The 19779-nt window shown below is 40.6% G+C and overlaps 1 protein-coding gene across 1 annotated transcript; it reads right to left on the bottom strand.

Annotated features, from left to right (window-relative positions):
* Positions 1–991: 991 nt before the first annotated feature.
* Positions 992–18971, bottom strand: fra10ac1 (FRA10A associated CGG repeat 1). The gene is made up of 14 exons (XM_086194567.1): positions 18831–18971; positions 17906–17988; positions 17658–17750; positions 17347–17392; positions 17152–17228; positions 16950–17033; positions 16758–16842; positions 13779–13824; positions 6368–6481; positions 3969–4011; positions 3455–3585; positions 3314–3358; positions 1654–1738; positions 992–1172 (listed from the first exon to the last, which is right to left on the bottom strand). The coding sequence occupies exons 1-14, from the start codon at positions 18846–18848 to the stop codon at positions 1130–1132; spliced, it is 993 nt and encodes a 330-aa protein (XP_086050693.1). The 5' UTR covers positions 18849–18971; the 3' UTR covers positions 992–1129.
* Between the last annotated feature and the right edge of the window lie 808 nt (positions 18972–19779).

The raw sequence follows: 19779 nt of genomic DNA, 5'->3' as shown, positions 1-19779 counted from the left end.
CCGGGGGTTTAATTGAGCCTCAGCTCCACTCAAAAAGCAACAGTTTTAATCCTGCGTGTGCCATTCACTACACTTGACCGCCTGTTACGCTAGCTCACTTTATGAATCACAAGGAAAATTAGCCATCAGGAGAAAGGGAGAAGAAAGTAAATGGTAATCGTCTTTGTCTAAACCAAGGCCTTTAATCTCCCAGGGACGGCACGCAGTTTCCTCCTCGGCAAACGGAAATTAAGGCTGTGCAGGGTCAGGTTTGTCTTTATGTGAGGGGCAGAACTGTCAAACACTTGGCTTGACTGCTATGACTGCAGTTTCACCCACATCAGTAAAGTATAATAGCATATTTATTAACAATACTTACTCTGTTATGTGGAAAATTTAAAAAAAAAAAAGAAAAAGTAGTTTAATGGGAATGTCATAAACTTTACGTGTTCTTTGAGGGCCCAAACTGAACTGTCACGGCAGGCAGTGCACGCCAAAATGCGAACTAGAAGTTCCCTTGATTGAATGGAACCTGAGCTTCGCCAACTAGACGCCGCATCTTTCAACTGCAATGGGATGTTCTTTTTTTAGGGTGTTTCAATTCAGAGTAGAGGTCAATTTTTCGAGCGCGGGCAACAGTGGAGAACCTTCAGCCGTTCAATGCAGGATCATGTAGTACCACTCTGATGTTGTTAATATTAAAGATATAATTAGTAATTAGAGATACATAGAAAACTCAGGAAACTGTGACTTTTTAAAAAAATTTAAATCCAAGTTTAACATGATATGTCAACGATCGTATGTTTTTATTTCATTTTTCACAACCGGCACGCCAAATTAGACCTTTAGGAGTTCCAACTTTGACCCAGGGGCCCTATTTTAGGCAACCCTGAGCTTCGATAAAGAGTCCAACAAAACTATTTAAAAATCCGAACCCAAATTCCACAGCTGCTGTAAAATTATGTTGTAGTACTTGGATGCTGATACGGAGACGGTGACAGATGACTCAAAGTCAGTGGTAGGAGTTTATTTTTGTATCAGACACAGGAGATGCAAAACACAAGAAGTAAAAGAACACAAAAAAAAAGGAGTGATTAGTCGTCGGAGCGCAGACGTAATCAAAGCTGGGGTACAGCTGATACCAGCGGGGTCAAAGGAACAAGTCTTCAAAGTACTCATCAAACTCCTCCTCCCTGAGTACATAGAGGAAAAATATCGAATGGTTAGTGCCGGTCATAGCTAGAGCGCGCGCACACGCACATGCGCACAAACGTGAATTAAAAAAAAGATCATTAGATAGAAAGCAGATCCGTGTGCCGAGATAGACATCATTAGCATGTCTAGCCGGTGGTGTTCGACCAAATGTCATGAGGTCAGAGTCCTCGTTGTTGGGCTCGCACTCAACATGCATCAACACAAGCAGGGTGAAGCATGAGCCTCCTGCTGTTTCCAGCCTTATTATAAGAGCAGAAATTCAAATGTCGGGGGAAGGTTAAAGGTTTAGCGCCTTTCCTGACAGTCCAGGCCACCTTCAGATAGGCTATCTAAGTGGTCTACCTCCTGTTCTATACAGAGGCCTGTGACCTACGTAGACTATGTGGTTAAGACCGGCCATGATTGCATTACCGCAGCTTACTGGGTGTGATTTAATGTGTACATTAGCTGTCAGCTTACCTTGACCTTTCCTCCACGGCAGGGGCAGGCCCTCGCCAGTGGTCTGCTTCTGACTGACCCTCCGCTCCTTCCTCGGCCTCCGAGTCTAGAAGGAGAGGTTTGGAAAGCAGCCAGTCACAGTCTGAGCGAAGAAAACCGGGACGACCGATAAGGGCTTTTCACTTTTGACCGCACAGGCGGCAGATTCTCCCGGCGTCAGCCCGTTAAATGGAATCACCATTGTAGATCAGTAGGGCGCTACAGTGCCTGCTGTAGTTCAATTGGGGGAAAAGTGAAGTGAAGATTGTGTGGTGGGCGGGTCCCTTTTACAATGAGACGGGGGTTCGATCCCCATTTGCTGCTTCGCTAGACAGCAAACCGAAATGTAGCGTCATGTTTAGCAATTCCATCTGAGCCGTAACCATCCGATCTATTTTCTTATTTTGGAAGACTTCACACTTGGTGCGGTTGTCCTGTATTGAGCAGCTGTCTCCGATTGCCTATTTATTCAGTGACTATCTTAAATAATCTGCACTGTCCGGCCTCCTTCTAGGTGGGGTTTGTCGCTGACTTCATGTAACTGTAACAACTGGTCACATGAGTGGAGACCTGGAACACTACCGCACAGCAAGAATTCATTTCCTCAAGCTCGCTTTTGCTGAAAAAAAGGGAGGGAGGAGACTTTGTGAACTGGATCAAATCGAAGTTGTAGACAGCAAAACGTTTGGTCAAGCTAAAGGAGTAGCAGTACACATGAATAAATGTTGGATTAAGCTGCAGCTGTTTATGATTTTTCATGACATGTCTAGACCAGCATCCTCATATATACTCAGTCTAAAAATGCTAAGTAAACATGAATGGGAATTGTCAGTTTATGTAGATCCTTAATCAGCTGACCCTGATCCAACATTAGGCTGCAATTACAGTCACTACAAGATGTGACCTGTATTATTAGCTAATGGCGTGACAGCGCGTTTTATCTACGATCCCTAGATATAAATGTAATTTAGAGGAATGCTTCATTTAAGGGGTTCGACTGGAGACCAACAGCAGACTTTTTACCCCGAGGGCCCCTAATAGTTTAATCCGGCTGAGGCCAAATCAGAAATTATGGTTTGGTTTTAAAGCCTTTGTTGCCCTGATGTAAAGTTAATTAATTTTCCATGCGATAAAATTCTCTCATAATCTTGAAATCCTTTAACCATGCACATTCAAGACATTCTAATACGTTAATCAAAGATTTTTCTTCCAACAACTCAAACATGCACGATTAGGACAAAATTAAAAAAAAAAAAAAAAGAGTGTTGTTTTTGGATTTCAACGCACGAGATCAACGTCGTATCACGTACACAGAAAGTTGTTTTTGTATGTGTGTGTGTGTGTGTGTTCTCCTCTATCCATACCTTAGAATAAAAAGTCAAGACAGAGACACGGAGGAGGGCAAACAGACAGGGAGGGAGGCAAAGAAATGGAGAGGAGTGGAGACACTTGAGAAAAAGCAGATGAGTCTTCCTGTGAACCTCGTGGCTAATGGATGGTCTTTCTAAGAGAGATTATGAGGTTGTTGTTTTTTTTTCACTCTAAAAAAGGATGACAGCCTGGGGAGTGTGTAATGGTAGTATTTTTTTTTTTGAAGAATGTTTGTTCGCGATGTTTGTTTATGTGGATTTCTGAATGCTACCTTTGTCCTGCGACTCCTCCGAGCTGCTGGAGGAACTGGATTGCTCTGTAAGGAGTTATAAAATATGTTTCAAACAAAAAAGGAGTTGTTAATAAAAATAACAGGAATGAAAAAAATATTTTGGGGAGATGTGAGCTGTACCCCTCTGCTTCGTATATTTAGGCTTTTTGGAATGTGCCGATCTTTTCCTCCTCTTCCTGTTCTTCCTCTTCTGTGACGTCTCCTGGTTCTCGTCAGAAAATCTTTTACTCTTCACTTTCACCTCCTTCCTCCTGGAAAAAAAAGACACGCAGGTTGAGCATGCTAGCATTTCAAAGAGAAAGGAAACACATATGGCCCCACTTGATATACAACTGGAAATTCTTTTAGCGCCAAATTCCTTTCAGAGGTACGTGAATAATTGTTGGCTAAAGATTCGGAGGGTTTCTACACATTTTGCTGTAAAGTTCTGTGGATAACAAAAATGTGTTCTGAAGCCAAGTTTCAAAAAAAGAAGAAGGAGAAGTTATGGTTTCACATAAAAAATGTGATGGGTTTGGGATGCTCTGACTAGAAAGAAATGTTGACTCTAAATGTCTTGTCCTTCTTTTAGCAGACAAGTGTAAAATGTCTGCAATCATTAGCGTCACTGGCGAATCAAACGATGCTGGCTTACTTGTGGTGGTAGTTGAGTTTGAATGAGCATTCAGGGCAGAGTCCTGGAACAGAAATAACAGAGTCATCATTCACAACTCATCTGTACTGACAGCTAAAGCTTCATTGCTATTAGCATCGTTGTCAGCATAAAAGCCGTTATCGGGGTGTTTCATAATATAAAATAATGATAAAAGGGTCATTTTGTACATTTTGCAGTGGATAACGTGTTCATTTTCAGCCACTTCACTCAAATCTTTCTCCCTCGCCACATCCTAGAGCCCTTTCAAGAACATTCCGAAGCATTCCCGGAATTTTAAAAAAAAAAGGTTATGCGTTTTGGATAAGCCTGGGAAAACCCTGGAGTCAGCTTTTTTGTGATTCTATCCATCCATCCATTTTCTACTGCTTATCCTGATTAAGGGTCGTGGTGGTGGTGGTGGGGGGGGGGGGGGCGGGGGGTGGAGCCTATCCCAGCAGCCTTCGGGTGAGAGGCGGGTTTCACCCTGGACAGGTCACCAGGGCCAACACACATAGACAGACAACCATTCACACTCACAGCCACACCTACAGTCAATTTAGAGTATCAATCAGCCTCGTCCTCTCTTGATGTCTTTGGACTGTGGGAGGAAGCTGGAGTACCAGAGAGAACCCACACAGGAACAGGGAGAACATGCAGACTCCACACAGAAAGATCCTGTGCTGGAGCCGGGACTTGAACCCTGAACCTTCTTACTGTGAGGGGACAGTGCTGACCACTGCACAACTGTGCCGCCCTCCTCGTGATTCCTTTAATTTTCATCATTCAGAAGGATTTTAGGGAGCACAATTATCCACAACTCTTTTGCTCTCCAAAACTAACTGAAAACTGCTAAAAACACTGAACAAAGCAGTTTCAGGCCAAGCTAGAATTGGTGTTAAATATAAATAGAATGGCCCAGAGGGACTGTGAGCTGAGGTGCTGCTGGCACTTTTGCGATAAATTGAAGGGATAGTTCACCCCCCAAAAAAAGAAAATTCAGTCATTATCAATTCACTCTCATGTGGCCAGCAGGGGTTAGTCTTTTAGTCCACTTGCTGGAGTTTCGCAGGAAAAGGTGCAGTAATTTCCCAAATAATTTAAGTGAATGGAGATCAATTTTGAAACTTAAAAAAAAAAACATAATAAAACCTTTAAATGACTTCATATTCCTCCTCTGAAGTCATTTAAGGCTTCAGGACACTTGGATGTTTTGATGACCTGGGTGAATTATCCCTTTAAGGTCCAGATGCCCTGATGTCTAAAATGCCATATATGGATGAAATAAAATGGCCGACATTTAAAAAGCACACAAAAATACGTCTCAAAAGCACATGGACTGGACTGAGCATACATCCACTGAGCTGAGGTGACACAACAGAAAGTCAGAGTGAAATAGGCTGTTACCTTGAATAAAATTCTGCATTTTTACAGGTCTGAGTATTGTTTTTGTTTTCTAAGCATCTGTTTATTTTACTTTTGTTAAATGAAAAGTAATGAATAACGCAGAACAAGAAAGCACATGAGGGGGGGAAAAAACAACCAAAAACAACACCAGTCATAATAATAGCAATAACAGCAATGATAATTAAATAAAATGTGGGGTTAGGGAAAAAAATGTAGAAATTAACTTAAACAATAAATAAATAAGCAAAGGATAATATTGTATAGGTTGTTGTATTATTGGACACAGGGTGCAAAACTCAACAAAGTTTTGATACATACAACATACATTTTCCATTCATGCTGTTATAAAATCTTAAATGCAGTAGCTCTACCAGAAGTATATAAAGAGTACTGTCATGACATGTGCTCCATATTTCTGGTAATATGGTAATATAGAAAGAGATGTGGACCAAGGGTTGAGCCTTGTGGAACTCCAGTTTAATTCTCTCATAAAGTAATAGTGGTTTTCGATGTTAATACAAACTCAGATCAAGGATGAAAACGTAAGAATCGAGTCCCGCCATTTTATAAGAAACATGTTCATTCATCTTTGTCCATTCCATGTCTCTAGTTGACACTTCAGGGCCAGCGCGTCATACGTCATGAGTGTCACAAATCAAATCGCTTTTGGAATGAATGTAAATTAGCAAACATTTTTGTTAATTGGTAAATACAACATGCCTGTAAATGACTTGTAGCACAAGCTTGTTAAAACAGCCTGTCATTTCATGCTTAACTGGATTCACTATGACTGGTAGGCTCTCCAATTACAGTAATTATTCTAACAGGATTTTCTGTTGTATGATACCTGAAGGAGGATTATTATGAGACAAGTCTTTGACACCCCCCCCCCCACCCCAAACTAGGCCACAACTACATACAAACTGGAACTAACACACTAACACACTTTTTACTAAGGATGTTCAAATTAAAGAGGAATTAATCTTGGCGCTTACTCAGTTTGACCAGTGCATTTCTCTTCTCGCCCTGCTCCACATACGCAAAGTTCACCTCCCAACTTTTGAGGCCTTCCTCCTTCTCACAGTGCTTGTTTCCACACTGGAACTGACCTGAAAGGTGAGAACACACCTGCTGAGTACATATCTGATTTAAAAATTAAAAATCAAATTTCCAAGACTCGTGCGATTTTTCCAAACCTTTGAGGAAAATTTTCATCACCAAACATTATATGAAACATCAGTTTTTACACTGATAAATACACAGAAATCCATATCAGACGTTCAGGCAAAAATTAATTAAACTGACACAGTTTGGTACAAAATATGTGTATTACATTAAGTACACGAATAAACATAAATTAAAGTAAACCAATATTTAAGAAAGACAGTTTTTGTCAGTCAATCTTTACTAAACCCCGTACACCTTGATTCAATTGGTATTTGTGATGCACATTTCTATCAATTTCCAAAATTTTGGCTTTGTTTATGTTTCAAAAACTTTTCCAGGCCTGGAAATTGCAGTTTTTAAATCTCCTGACTTCTCCAGATTTTCACAACCATGAGAATTCAGTCTGTGTCAAGAATGACTGGAGAAGATAGAGAGGGAGAGAGAGAGAAAATCTGACCAGACTTGAACAGTGGGAGAGATCAGTACATAATCAAGACAAACATTTCATATTTAATTGACTGAGATGCTATTATTCTTTCAGGACAACTCCAAACCCCTGCAGCTCTTCTATGCCTCCCATGATCTATTACTACACCCCTCCACTATATCCTGCCTGCTGCGAGTCATCTCCCTTTCTTCACCTTGCCTGATCCCCTCAGGCCTCCCTCAAGCCTCTGCACAGCCTGTCTGTTATCCCTAGAGGAGCTTAAGTAGGTATTGATCTGGTCTTCGAGGGTTCCTCCAGATTGTATCAGAGGGGGCGAGTGCGTCAGAGCTGTCCGTTCTTGGCACCGGGCCATCAAATGCTCCTTATTCCCCCGCAAGAGGAAAGTGACGCCTTTCGTCACCTGCCTGCAGTTGAGACTCTGTAAACGCTGAGGAGAAGGGAAGCCGGTCAACACGGCTTTGGGCCACTTGGGCGTAAGGCGGACTTTCTTTTCACGTGCTATATTGGATTAAAGATCTATGACGTCAGCTAAATAAATTTAAAACAAAAACAAAAAAAAACCCTCCTCTGGCTCCAGGCCTATGTTGTGATGAGGTGACATTAAATTTGATTGAGGGTATTAAATCTCAGTTATAAACTCAAACAATGAATTTATAAGGGATATTAATTTGGCTTCTGTTTTAAAACTAACCAGAGGTTCATTTGCTCTTAACATTTATGATCTTTTTTGCTGAGTTTAACTTGGTGTATATCAAACTTTATGCCTGTTTTCCAAAAGGGATTTGACAATACTGACGCTGATGAGCTCAAACCAGAATTTTTTTTTTTTAACGTTAATAACAAGTAAACACAACGTACAGAAAGTGGGTAATTTGTCATATATGACAACATTTATCACATTCCGTAATGAAAAAATAAAAATGTTTTTAAGAGGGATAAATGTCAGCATAGCTCAAGTGGAAAATTGATAAACAATATCAGGATTATGCTGCTCAAATAAACTTCAACTGTGTGATGTGACGCGGTGAGAACGCCAGTCTTTAAATCCTGGTAGTTCCTCTTAAAACAGAACAGGTGTGATGTCATAAGAAATGACCAGTGGCTGCCGTGTGCTTATTTCCCCACCCTCAGACATAAAACTACAAATGTAACTGATGACATCTTACTTGCAAACACACAGATGCACGCACGCACGCACGCACGCACGCTCGCTCGCTCGCACACACACCAATTCAATCAAATACATCGCCTGTATAAACACACAAACCGGCTTTTTACTGTATCAGAAACAAGGTAAAAGCTTCTCCTTTGCCCACACAAAAGTGAGCTCCCTTGAGTGGATAACTGAATCCCTCCCTGCAACAGTGAATCTGCACAGAATATAAAAGAGTGTGATCAAGGCTGAAGCATGGAGGGGTGTGTATGTGTCTGGACACCTCCAGTTTCTTCAAACCACAACCTTGGTGAAGTGGCGGTAATAGAAATCTGTTTCCAGGCAACGTCTCAGATGAAGTTCATGTCTGAAAACCAAATCTAATCAACAGGGGATGCACGGATGGAGAGGTATAGTGGTATCAGAGGATATTCACCTTGTTGACTGCCACTGGATTATCAGTAAATTATTTTACCGATGCCAGCGGACAGTGTTTATTTGCTGATATCAAAATTTATGAATTGTATGAATGAATTTGTGCTTTCTTGAACTTTTTGTTTCCTCAGCCCAAAAGGGGAATAAATAACACAAACATAATCCACAAAAAAAGATTGTGATTGCGAGTATCTGTGCCTGCATCAATTGGCGCGTCCCTGTTATCAAGCTCAGGTAGGAATATTCTCTCTGGGAGCTTTCAGACTCTTTCTCAACTCAATTTTCTCTTTACCAAAGCTAATACAAGCTCGGGAGACACAATGAGCATCCTCACTTTCAAGAAAAGGCCCGAAAAGAAAAAAACAAAAACAAAAAACCTCCTCTACGAATCTGTTAAAAGTCTTGAGAGGATCCCCAGCATGTGGTGTTAACAAGTATAGGGTATCCTCACACATCAGGTGCCCCTCACGTGCTTCATGAAAAGTGCTGGCACCAGTTTGGCTTCAGTAAACCCATTAACAAGGGGAACTCCCGTCTTCCTACGTCAATGACTCTTAATTCCACCGGCCAGCAGCCTTAAATCAAGACAGATGCACTGCAGGACAGATGGCTGCGTGATTAACACTCGCCGGATGACGTCGCAGGCTGCTGACCTGTGCAAGTGCTCTTTTACTTTGTAGTCACTTTTGGAAAGGATGTAGGATCAGCAAATCAGGCTCTTTTTTTAGAGAGAGAGAGAGAAAGTGGTAGGATTTAATTAAATTTAATTAAAAGTGTCAAATTATTGTTATTACAGCAAACAAGTGCTTGCTCGTTGACAAAATACAATTATTTGAGATCTGTTGACTTGAAAAAAAAAACCCCGCCTTTTTTCGAAAGAAAACCTGCAGAAAAAAAAAGAAGATGAGAACATTCCACCAGCAGTCAGTTAGCTTAGCACTAGCAGTGAGTTGGCTTAGCAGGAGCGGTCGGTTAGCTTAGTTTTTAGCCTGAAAACAGGTAGCTTGGCTGTGTCCATAAGTAATGGAATAGTCCTGCCAGCACCTTTAAAGTTCATTAATATCATCTCATTTGTTTAATCTGTACAAAAAAAATGTGGAAAAAGACGAAAAGTGTGGTGTGTCAGGGTTGGTGTGACAACTTCTTGGCAAGGCACATTGACCTCTTGGAGTCTCCAAACTGGTTGCCAGGAAACCTCAATATGAAAACAAGACTCCAGGAAAGTAAATAAGAGCAACTTTTACTTAACTATTAAGGCTTTGAATGAAATAATAAATAGAGTAAATCTTGGTAAAACCGCAAGCCATTTACATGTAATTTGGGAAAGCCAGAAACACATAACCTAAAGAGTGTTTTTGTCCCGAAAGTGCAGACTGAGTGTCACAGTGCTGCATTCATATGAGTGAGTTTGTGAATTCTGTGGTGTTTCATGACCAACTGTCAATAGTGAACACCCCTGCACATGTTCAGAAAATACTGAAGGATTCACTAACACTCTCTCAGACTCCAGGGAGCTCAAGGGAATTCTACTTTGTGAACGTTTTTTTTCACTCCCGAAATTAATTAACAAAGAAAACTACATGGTATTAAATGCAACTATTCAGCTAAAATAACAATAATCTACTGTGCTCAAAATTGCATTTCTGAGTATTCCTGCATTCAAATTGTTGTGAATCAAAGGCGGACCCTAAAGCGTAGGCTGAGGCAGACGGGCTTTCCCACGTTGCTTTCATAATCTACTGAAACACGTTGCCGTGAGAGAGCAATGGACGAGGTTTCTCGGTCATAGCAACGTAACGAACCGCACATTGCTTTGCCATCAATGCTTCACACGAGACTGTTTCACCAACTGGCTGTGGAAAAAAAATGGGCTTTGCCAGCAAGTTCAATTTGAAGCCGGATGCTGGGCCTTCAATCAAGTGGACAGTCTGTATCTTTATTAGTAAGTTTTCTGTCAGGTGCTGATATTTCAACCGAGCCTGCCCACCAATAAAATGATTGCCTTTCAATTATATATAATTGACATTTGCACATCCACGTTAAGCTCCACCAAACACGTCCTTGACCCGTGTACTTTCTCTTTTTTTTAACTGTACCCACAAAAATGAAACATTTTATCATGGGAGTAGGACAGCAGGCAAAGGACTTCCTGAAGACCAGACAATTGCTTTCTGTGAGAGCAGTTGAGCAGCGGTGCTGGAAACAAAGCAGTTCTGAGTGGTGACACTCCAAAATGACTGCTGTTTATTGATCATCTCGGCTGAGGAGCAACCGGCAATTCCAACTGAGCCTTTATTCTCCTTTTGACACTTCAGGGACAAAGACTCGTCTCTCTTTCATGTTTACAGGACTCTGGAGAGGGTTCCCCCCCCCCCCCCATGTTTTAATAATATATCAAGGATGTCTTTACTTAATTATTCATAATTTAAAACCCTTATCCATTACAGACACAAACCGGTTGATTTAATATTTTGTCATTATTTAGTCAGGCTAGCATGGAGATGAGGCTGAAAACAGCAGATGATATCTTGGTGAAGTACTAAAGAAAAAATAACTGAATCCACAGTTATATATTGTATTTGATGTATGGAAATAAATATAACTCATAGTTTCTAGACCCTACAGTATATCTTTTTTTGGGTTTTTTTTTTTTTTTTTGGTGGTGAAATTGAGGCAGCAACTTCACTAAAATACGTATTCTGCTGGGATCCTTCTAGGATCTTTGTTGCGAAGACCTTCTAGAACTACAACCCTTCAAAAGCTACTTGGAGAATATGCTAGAGGGAGCTGAGGTTCTTCCACTTGTAGTTCTAAGAACTAAAATCCTGCAGCACATATACCAAAAAAAAAAAGGCTGGTAGTTCTTCTTAAAGTTCTAAGAATGATGAAAAGTTCCCCAAGTTACAAGGCACCTAATTCCTCTCTTTTTTTTTGGTTGTATCTTTTTTAGAGGTGAGTTGACTCTAATTCCTTGTCCTTCAGAGTGTTTTAAACCCACTTTTTGAAGACAGGAAACAGAGCACAGACCAATACTACATCTACTGTGGAAGGGGGGCCTCCAAAAATAAGCCTGGCCTCAATTACCTTTCACCTTTGACCTCCTCCTGACAGTAAATCCAAAACCCAGGAGGGAAGAATTCTCTGAAAAACACTTTTTTTCCCCTTCCCCTCCCCTCCCCTCCCCTCTCATCTCCTCTCCAGAACGAAGCCCCTGCAAGCCTTTGCATCAAACACGTTCATCAAACTTGATCGGAGCGAAATCCTTTTTACATTCAATGTGTTGGTTAAACGCGAGATTTCTAACATATTTACATTTCGTTAGAAGCAAAAAAAAAAGATTCGGAATTTTTCCAGCCGAGCTTCGTGCAACGATGTGTAATGTGAGCTGTGGGAGAGAATTTGAGGACTGCAGGCTTTTCCACTCCGCAACTGATCACAATAATGCACAAAGAAGCGTGTCGTCTTTGAGATCTTTATCGCTAAAACACTGTCCAGCATTTTCCCTTGCCTCGCACAACAGGAAGAACTTTTTTTCTTTTTTTATTCTGTACTGACAAAAAAAAAAAGGGGGGGGGGTGAGATTTAAATAAAAGTAAAACTCATTCCCCAAGAATTCCCTTAGAAGTATGAAACTATGGAGTCCTGGGGGAGGATCCTCCTCTCATGTTCTTGTCTCAAGGACATAATCTTTCCCTTTTCTGTCTCCTTAATCTTTGTAGCGGAAAATTATTTCTAACTAAGCCATTAGGGAGAAGCAAACCTTTCTGTACCTCTCCCTTACCGAACAGCCCCCCTTCATGCCATATCACAATGCGACCATGAGGCGAAAGGTCAGCGTAATCCACCTGATCCGGGTGAACAGTAGTCAGCATTACCTAATGGCGACATCCCCTGAAGTGCACAGGAGGTGATAGGAGGGTCATTTCGATAAGAGAACGAACAAGAAGGGCCACGGCGCTGCGCCTGAACCCTTGAGCAACTGGATGAACAATAAAGCTAAGTTGTTGTTTTTTTTTTTGCTAACTAATCTTCAGTTTGTACATCTCTTGCATGAAGTATTCCAAGCTCAAATTAAAAAGTGAGCATGATTGAGACTCTAAACACTTCACTTTCGAGTTGCACAAGTGCTTGGACCACCTCTGAGTAAGAACCAAGTGTCCAGCTCGCAAATTGAGATTAGTATTGATTTGACCGGAGGGTGGTAATGCACTCTGCTCTAAATGGCACATGAGAAGTATTTTAGTTGCAATCGTTCATGAAATGAGAGAACAACGGACATGACAGTTCAAGCGAAGTTTGTCTGACCTGATCTAATCCCACTTCCTGTTGAGAACTGCCACAGGGGGTTGAGATGTCAAGAGACCAGGATTACACAGTCTTAATCTGGAACAATATATTGGCTTAGTCAGCTATCTCAGACATGCTGTGCTTGTGTATGTTTCTGAGGCGGCTGCATAGCACTTAATGTAAAATATGTGCGTGTCAATGTGGCACAAAGCGTATCAATGAGCTGTCACGTAAAGACAGGTTTCCCTCCCCTGGCAGAGCGGCTGATATCGTCACAGCAGGTGAACCTATAAATATCACTGTCACACGAAAAGACCTGCAGACAGCAAGGAGGTGTTGTACTAATCCTGAACAATTAATAGACAGTAATCATCAAAGTACCGCTGAGCTGTCGAGGTCGGTTCCTGAAGAAAAAGAAGAAGAAGAAGAAGAAGAAGAAGTAGAAGGAGGCAAGGGTGTAAATACTATGGCGGGGGGAAGACATTATTGCAAACACAGGTTGAGAAATATTGGCTGGACAAGATAACGAAAAGAAAGCTCAACTCTAAAGTTAAATGTGAAAGGTTCTGTAATGCAATATTGCCATGGCAGTAGGTCAAAGTACAGTGATACATTTTACATGAGGAGACACTTATGTAAGGACACAGAGACTCGACAATGAGTTGCTGTGTAAATCACCTTGTCTCTGTCACCATCTAGTGGAAAAAGCTGGCAACTTCTGTTTTTTAATCTAAGAAAATGCTCCCTTTTAAAAAAACAACAACAACAACAACAAAAAAAACAAAAAAAAAACCAACAACTCAAGCTTCAGCAAGAATGGATTTGTCTGTTGAATAAAACCACAGAAAGCGAAGGGTTTGTAGAGCATACTGGTGTGATACAGCGTATACTTGAAAATAAAATTGTAAACTCCTACCTTTGCCGGACACGACCTCCTTCTCGGTCCGCCAACGAAATCCAAACTGTTACATAGAAAGATTTAAGTAAGTTAAGTGATGTATTCTGCCCGTTCGAGCTTTTCAAGACATTGCTCTCAGTAGTAATATCGGAGTGTGTTTAGAGGCAGTCCACGCTTTCTCGAATACAGCTCGAGATCACTCGGGGGGCACCTCTGTAATTTGGAGCGTGTGTATCTCTGGTAGTTGGCCGTGTCACCACAGATGCTGCCGTCATGGCTATGTTAACTACTGCCCACATAGCGCGCATGCTGCCTTTCCGGACTCAGCTGTGTGTGTCACACCTCATTTACCCGAAACTCATCATCATCATCTTGATTAAACGTGTGGGAATGGTGCAAAACACTGTTACATCTGCAATCGTTGGGGAAATTTGAGACACGAGCGAGCAAATTTGGATTCATGATGCACGTTAATGTAAGGGATGATGGTGGAGAAGGTGTCCATTAACAGGAATTATGGGACAATAATGCGTGTCAGACAATTGGTTCTATGGGCTCCAAGTTATAGTATTACAATGCGCTTTTGCATACAAATGTGACGATTTTTTTCCAAGCAGAACCGATCTGTTCGAGTTCACTGCTCTCAAATATGCAATAGAAACATGATGTGGTTTTAGAGGCACTGCAGAACATGCCATTCTCAAATCAATGACGGATTTTGCTCTTCGTGATGTTCACAGCACACAGGGAGTTTGATGTCAGCCAAATGAGGAGGTTCCTTTGACCGTAACGTCCAAGCTTCCATAAACAGATGGCATGGGTGGTCCCATTTCCAGTCACTGGACCACAGCTTTGGAATAAGACAGGAAGTGTACAAGACAATGAGCCTAAGAGAACCATGCCGACCGGCTAGTAACTTTAACACACTGTGGAAGGAGAGTCTGGTACGCAAAAGGTCTGGGTTGTCCCCTGACGGGTCTGACAGTCTGGATCTTGGTTTTCCCATAGTCCTAAAAGAGCCTCTTAGGGTAGTTGCTGAACCACTAGAGGCAGATTACTGATCCACCGTGGCATCTCAACATGATGAGTCTTCACGTCATCAAAGGTAAAGCAACAAGAGCAGACCTCAGAGACCTCCACTTGTTCTTCCCGTTGCATTATCCTCTACAGGAAACAGAGGATGGCTGTGTTTTCAGCCAGCCACCTGACGTGGTAGAAGATGGCTCCATCTCCAGAAATGGCAACAATTTCTTTTTGCGAGTTTGTAGTTCCTCTGTACTGTTATTAAAAGCATGAGAAAACATTCTTGGATATTTTTCACTTCTTTTTAGTGCAACACAGTTCCCTCCTTAAAAGAAATATTTGTAGAGTTGCGTAATGACCGACACCACCAACTTCCACTCTTGTTGCTTATAAATCAAGATGAGCTACAGCTCACTTGTCTTGTTTGGAACGTGAGGTGGCGTCTGCACTTTGATAAAGAGATACATCAACTTTCCACAGCAGGATAAAGGTCTGCATCTTAGAATCAACAAAGGCTGAGCCTCTGAGATGAGGAATAGTCTGAGATCGCAGGGTTGCGGACACGACCTCCTTCTCGGTCCGCCAACGAAATGTTTTCAAGGCAAAGCCTTAAAAGGAATGAGCAGGTGCTAGGAAACCACTTGGAGAAACATACAAATGAGAATGATCAGTCGTAGTAGAGGTGTACGGCTTGACCTTTCTGGAAAGCCTGAAATGGCCATTCAGACACTTGATATCTTTTTTTGAAGCTGAAAAGGAAAAATAGTCTGAGAGATATACTATGTTTCTACACCAGAGAAATTGTAGAGAGATATACTGTAGGGCTGGAGGATAAAGCGGCGCAGAACCCCACAGGCATGCAAGCCCGAAGCAGTTAGCAAGCAGCCTGGCCGAACAGGATCAGAGTGGCCCAGAATATATATGCATTATATGAGCTCTGCAGCTCTGCTGGGTTTTCATTCCATGGAATGTAATTAAAATTCTCCCCATTAATGATGTATTATTTCACCACCGGCAAACCATCTGCTATTAATCAGAATCTTAATTGTGTTTCCTTCATCATTATATTATTATTAACACTTATTTAACTGAGAATATTTCATGATTAGGAAGGCTGATGGGTGAATTATTAATAGTTTGACCCTGAGTTTGAGATATCACTTGTGGTAAAACTCAATAGAGAAACCAGTGCCTTTAAGGAGCTCAGGCAAATGCTCACTGCCCATGAGTTTCACATATTATCATACATTATGTTTTAATATATCATGCTCATAACTTTTGTCTGAAATCAGCAGTTGTGGAAATTAAAATGTGGGTTATAATATCTTAACCTTTGCTCATAGCACCGCCACTGGGATAATTAGTGTCCTTTTTTTTATTGGAGTGTGATGCATAATGAATAATCCCGATAGTCTTCCTAGCAGTGGTGTCTAAATTAGAGAGTTAGGAGTCTTTGCTGCTCCACCAGTCTAGTTTAATACACCTAAGCAGACACAACCATCCACGTTCTCCGTGTACTCCCTAACACCTTCCCCACTGCAGTCTGCCAGAGACATATGCATATGTAATTATTTGGATTTTGCTTTCTGCCTTTTGCCATCTTATTTGACTGTTTATGACATCACCTGTCCATGGTTTTGTCCATGGTGTTTTCTTGCAATGTCCGTCTTTTCCTACCTTGCTCACGCTTGTTTTTAGCCCTAACGCACCTTCAGATGTGGCGCTCCCGATTTGGTTGTACAGGTGTCATTTCAGTGGCTGGACAAGAACAGCAAACGCTATCTCCTCTTCTATTATTTTATCTTCCCAGTTCAGGATTTTACTTGCGTTTCTAATCTGCTGTGTTCAAAACACCAACTTGAGCCAGCTGCTATACTTTCTTCTATTAAATGAACACCTTCTGCTCCTGTATTCAGTTTTAAACTGTGTAATAAATAGCTAAATAAATACTTGCAGCATATCCATTTATCCTACCTTGTTTTCCTTGTATCTGCTGAGGTCAGCTATGCAGTATTCCTTAAACAACTTGTCGTAATAATTCTTGGCCAGTTCTTTCTCCCTGGGACCAAAAGCCTTTTGTTATTAATCACCACCAAGGCATGTAAACAGAATGACTGAAATAATACAAAAAGCAATTGGTAGGACAAGTTAACCACGGATATTTACCAAGTCATGTCCTCCTCATCCTCATCCCGCCACAAGAACCGATGATTCTCACGTAAAACATCATGATCTGTTTTGTCATTGGCTCTGAGGAAGAGAAACGACACAGTGAAAGCGTAATCATAAAGACAGCGAGGCTGATTAAAAAAAAACGACTGCAACTAAAAAACAAAAGGTAAGATTGACTGAGAGAGAGAATACTCACGTGGTGCGTCTGAAGTCGGCCATATGTCCTCCATAGTAAAGTATGTAGTCACCAACAAACTTTTTATGTCGCTCAAACTGGAAGCAGGTTTTAAGATCAATTTCTTTACTTTGGCTGTTCTGTTGTGTTCAATCAGTCTATTTTATATTTGTGTAGAAATCCCAGACACAGGGAAACACGGATGAAAAAGGATACAGCATTCAATGATATGATGTGGGCTCTTCTATTCCTTGCTTCCTCTCTGAAAAGAAGAAAATTCTTATTAGTCTCCAAATCCTTAAAAACCTGGCCTCAATTTTTTTTCTTTATACATTTTTTATATAAAAAGGGAAATAGACACTTATATTAATTACATATGCTTCATTGAATATGTCCTATAAAAATTGAATATATTAAAATTAAATCAAATATTTCAAACTTGAAAACAGGAATAAAAATAATCAATAAACAAAATATTGACAGCTGCAAAAATAACAGAATGAGTCGTTTTCAGATGTGTAGCGTACCTGTCAAATTCACTGGAGTGAAAACTGCGGTGAGCCGCCTGAGAGTACCGACCCTTCTGGAAAGGCTTCTGTAAGATCTCCACCTCATGTTTTCTGTTATCAATTAAAAAAATTTAACTTTTCTTAGAGGTAAAGGCAACTTGAATTACACTAAATTCTACTTGTGACAACAGTAAACGAAGGAGGAAAAAAAACCTGTGAGGTCTGCTCTTTTCAAATATATTATAATCTGTTGTCTCTCCATCTACCTTTTAAGTCTTTGCTCTGAGGACTCTCCTTGTCTGTCGTCGTCACTGAAATCAGAATCATAGCCGCCGCCATCCCCGTGTACCTTAGGTCATACAGGAGGATTTGTGTTGGTACATCTGATCACATGATAACAACCACACATACAGATGGGTGACAAATTAAATGGAAAAAAAACTTGATTAAATGAGATTAAATGCAGATGCTTGCAGGCAGAGCGGAGGGGTCACTGATGGACCGGACAACTATGGAAATGAAGTGAGTTGTATGCTATGAGCTTTGCAGTCATCGGGTCGATTTAACACCAGCGGGAGCTTTGAGACTGGCATCTAAATGAGGGGAAATCTTTTTTACCGGTAGTTCTGTCAGCTCATGATGGCTGAACTAAGGAGCCCCAAAGGGGACATGGACAAAAAAATAAAACAATTCCAAAAAGGATAATCTATCTAGGAAGCATGAGAAAGCTTCTGGAACTAAAAGGGGCATTTCTCTTTTGTATTTTTTGTTCACGTCACCTTTAGGGCTCGGTGCCAAAAAAACATTGGACATTTTAGGTTAGGTTTTCCTTCAATCTGTCAACTACCTAAACATACACACATATAAACAGAATAAAACAGACAAATCAACAGCTACGCAGGAACAGTAACGGAAGCATGGGGTTCCTGTAGTACGACTCTAGCCGTATCTTTTTAAATAATTGAGTACAAATGCCTCTTGAGAGGTTCTGTGCCTATTCAACAAAAGCTTCCTGTTTGTAATATGCTGTAAAATGTTGCATTAGCATGTACTAGAGCTAACGTGCTAACGTTATAATACCACATTTCGCCTTGTGTTTAACCGTCTGTCGTTAAAACAAACCGCAACCTAATGTCTTTGTGAAAAAGTCGTTGCGTGAAAATTCAGGTTTGGACTTAAATAGTGACAAACCTTGACAAGATTATCCATGTTCTCCTCGAATTAGAGGTTCCAGTGGTGTCCTGCTCGTTACTGTTTACAACTTTGCGTCGCTGGAATATGACGTCAAAGACGTCGTGCTAAATGACGTTAACTCCAGCTGAGGTGAAATGATAAAATAATAAGCTAACGTGCGTTTACTGTTAATTCAGACCATGTCGGTGCCAAGTTACAGCTTCAAATTAAAACGTCGAGGTTTTTTTTTTGGCCGTAACTTTATTTATAGTTTTTTAATTTACTTTCAATTACCTAGTGTTTTTTTTAATATATAAATAAATCACATTTTTTCTCCCCTTTTTTCCTTTTTCTTTTTAGTTTAGTAGAGGAGACCGAGCCATATTTTCCAAAACAAGTCAAATAAATCAAAATTATTTTCAGTCATTAACTGGTACTTAAATAGCATGGACAAATAGACACCGGGACAGCATATTTAATTTCTGCATTAAATAATGAATGAAAATGATTTGAATATCGGGTGTATTTGTTTGAATGACTCAATATAACCTTAACATTCGAACATTTGATTTGATTTGATTTTAGCTTTACTAAAAGAGACAACGCTATTGTTTCAAAAACTGGTCAAATAAAAGATGACTAATTTTCTTCAAAATCAGATATTCAGCTCGACGGAAACGGCTAAACAGGTTAAAATTGTAAAATGTATGTGATTTCCACTATAAAAGAGGCATGTAAACGTTTGCAAACTAGAAGGAAAATAAAGACGGTATTATGCTTTTTTTGAATGTTTCAGTATAATTGCGCCACAAGGTTATCTGAGGTGACCTGGATGTAAATTCTTACACTCTGAGAACAGAGATCCAGTGTTTTATGTCATTTTTTTCAACCCACGCGATGTCAACATGTGGGATGAACACGACAAGAAGTGGGACAAAGCTGCTATAAAGAGTATGAATGACTCATC

Source organism: Aulostomus chinensis, chromosome 23 (genome assembly GCF_037954235.1).
Source record: "Aulostomus chinensis isolate RoL2024-O1b breed Wild chromosome 23, RoL_Achi_v1.0, whole genome shotgun sequence".
Lineage (NCBI taxonomy): Eukaryota > Metazoa > Chordata > Actinopteri > Syngnathiformes > Aulostomidae > Aulostomus > Aulostomus chinensis.
The sequence above is the reverse complement of the archived record's forward strand: the minus strand, read 5'-3'. Positions and strand labels throughout refer to the sequence as shown.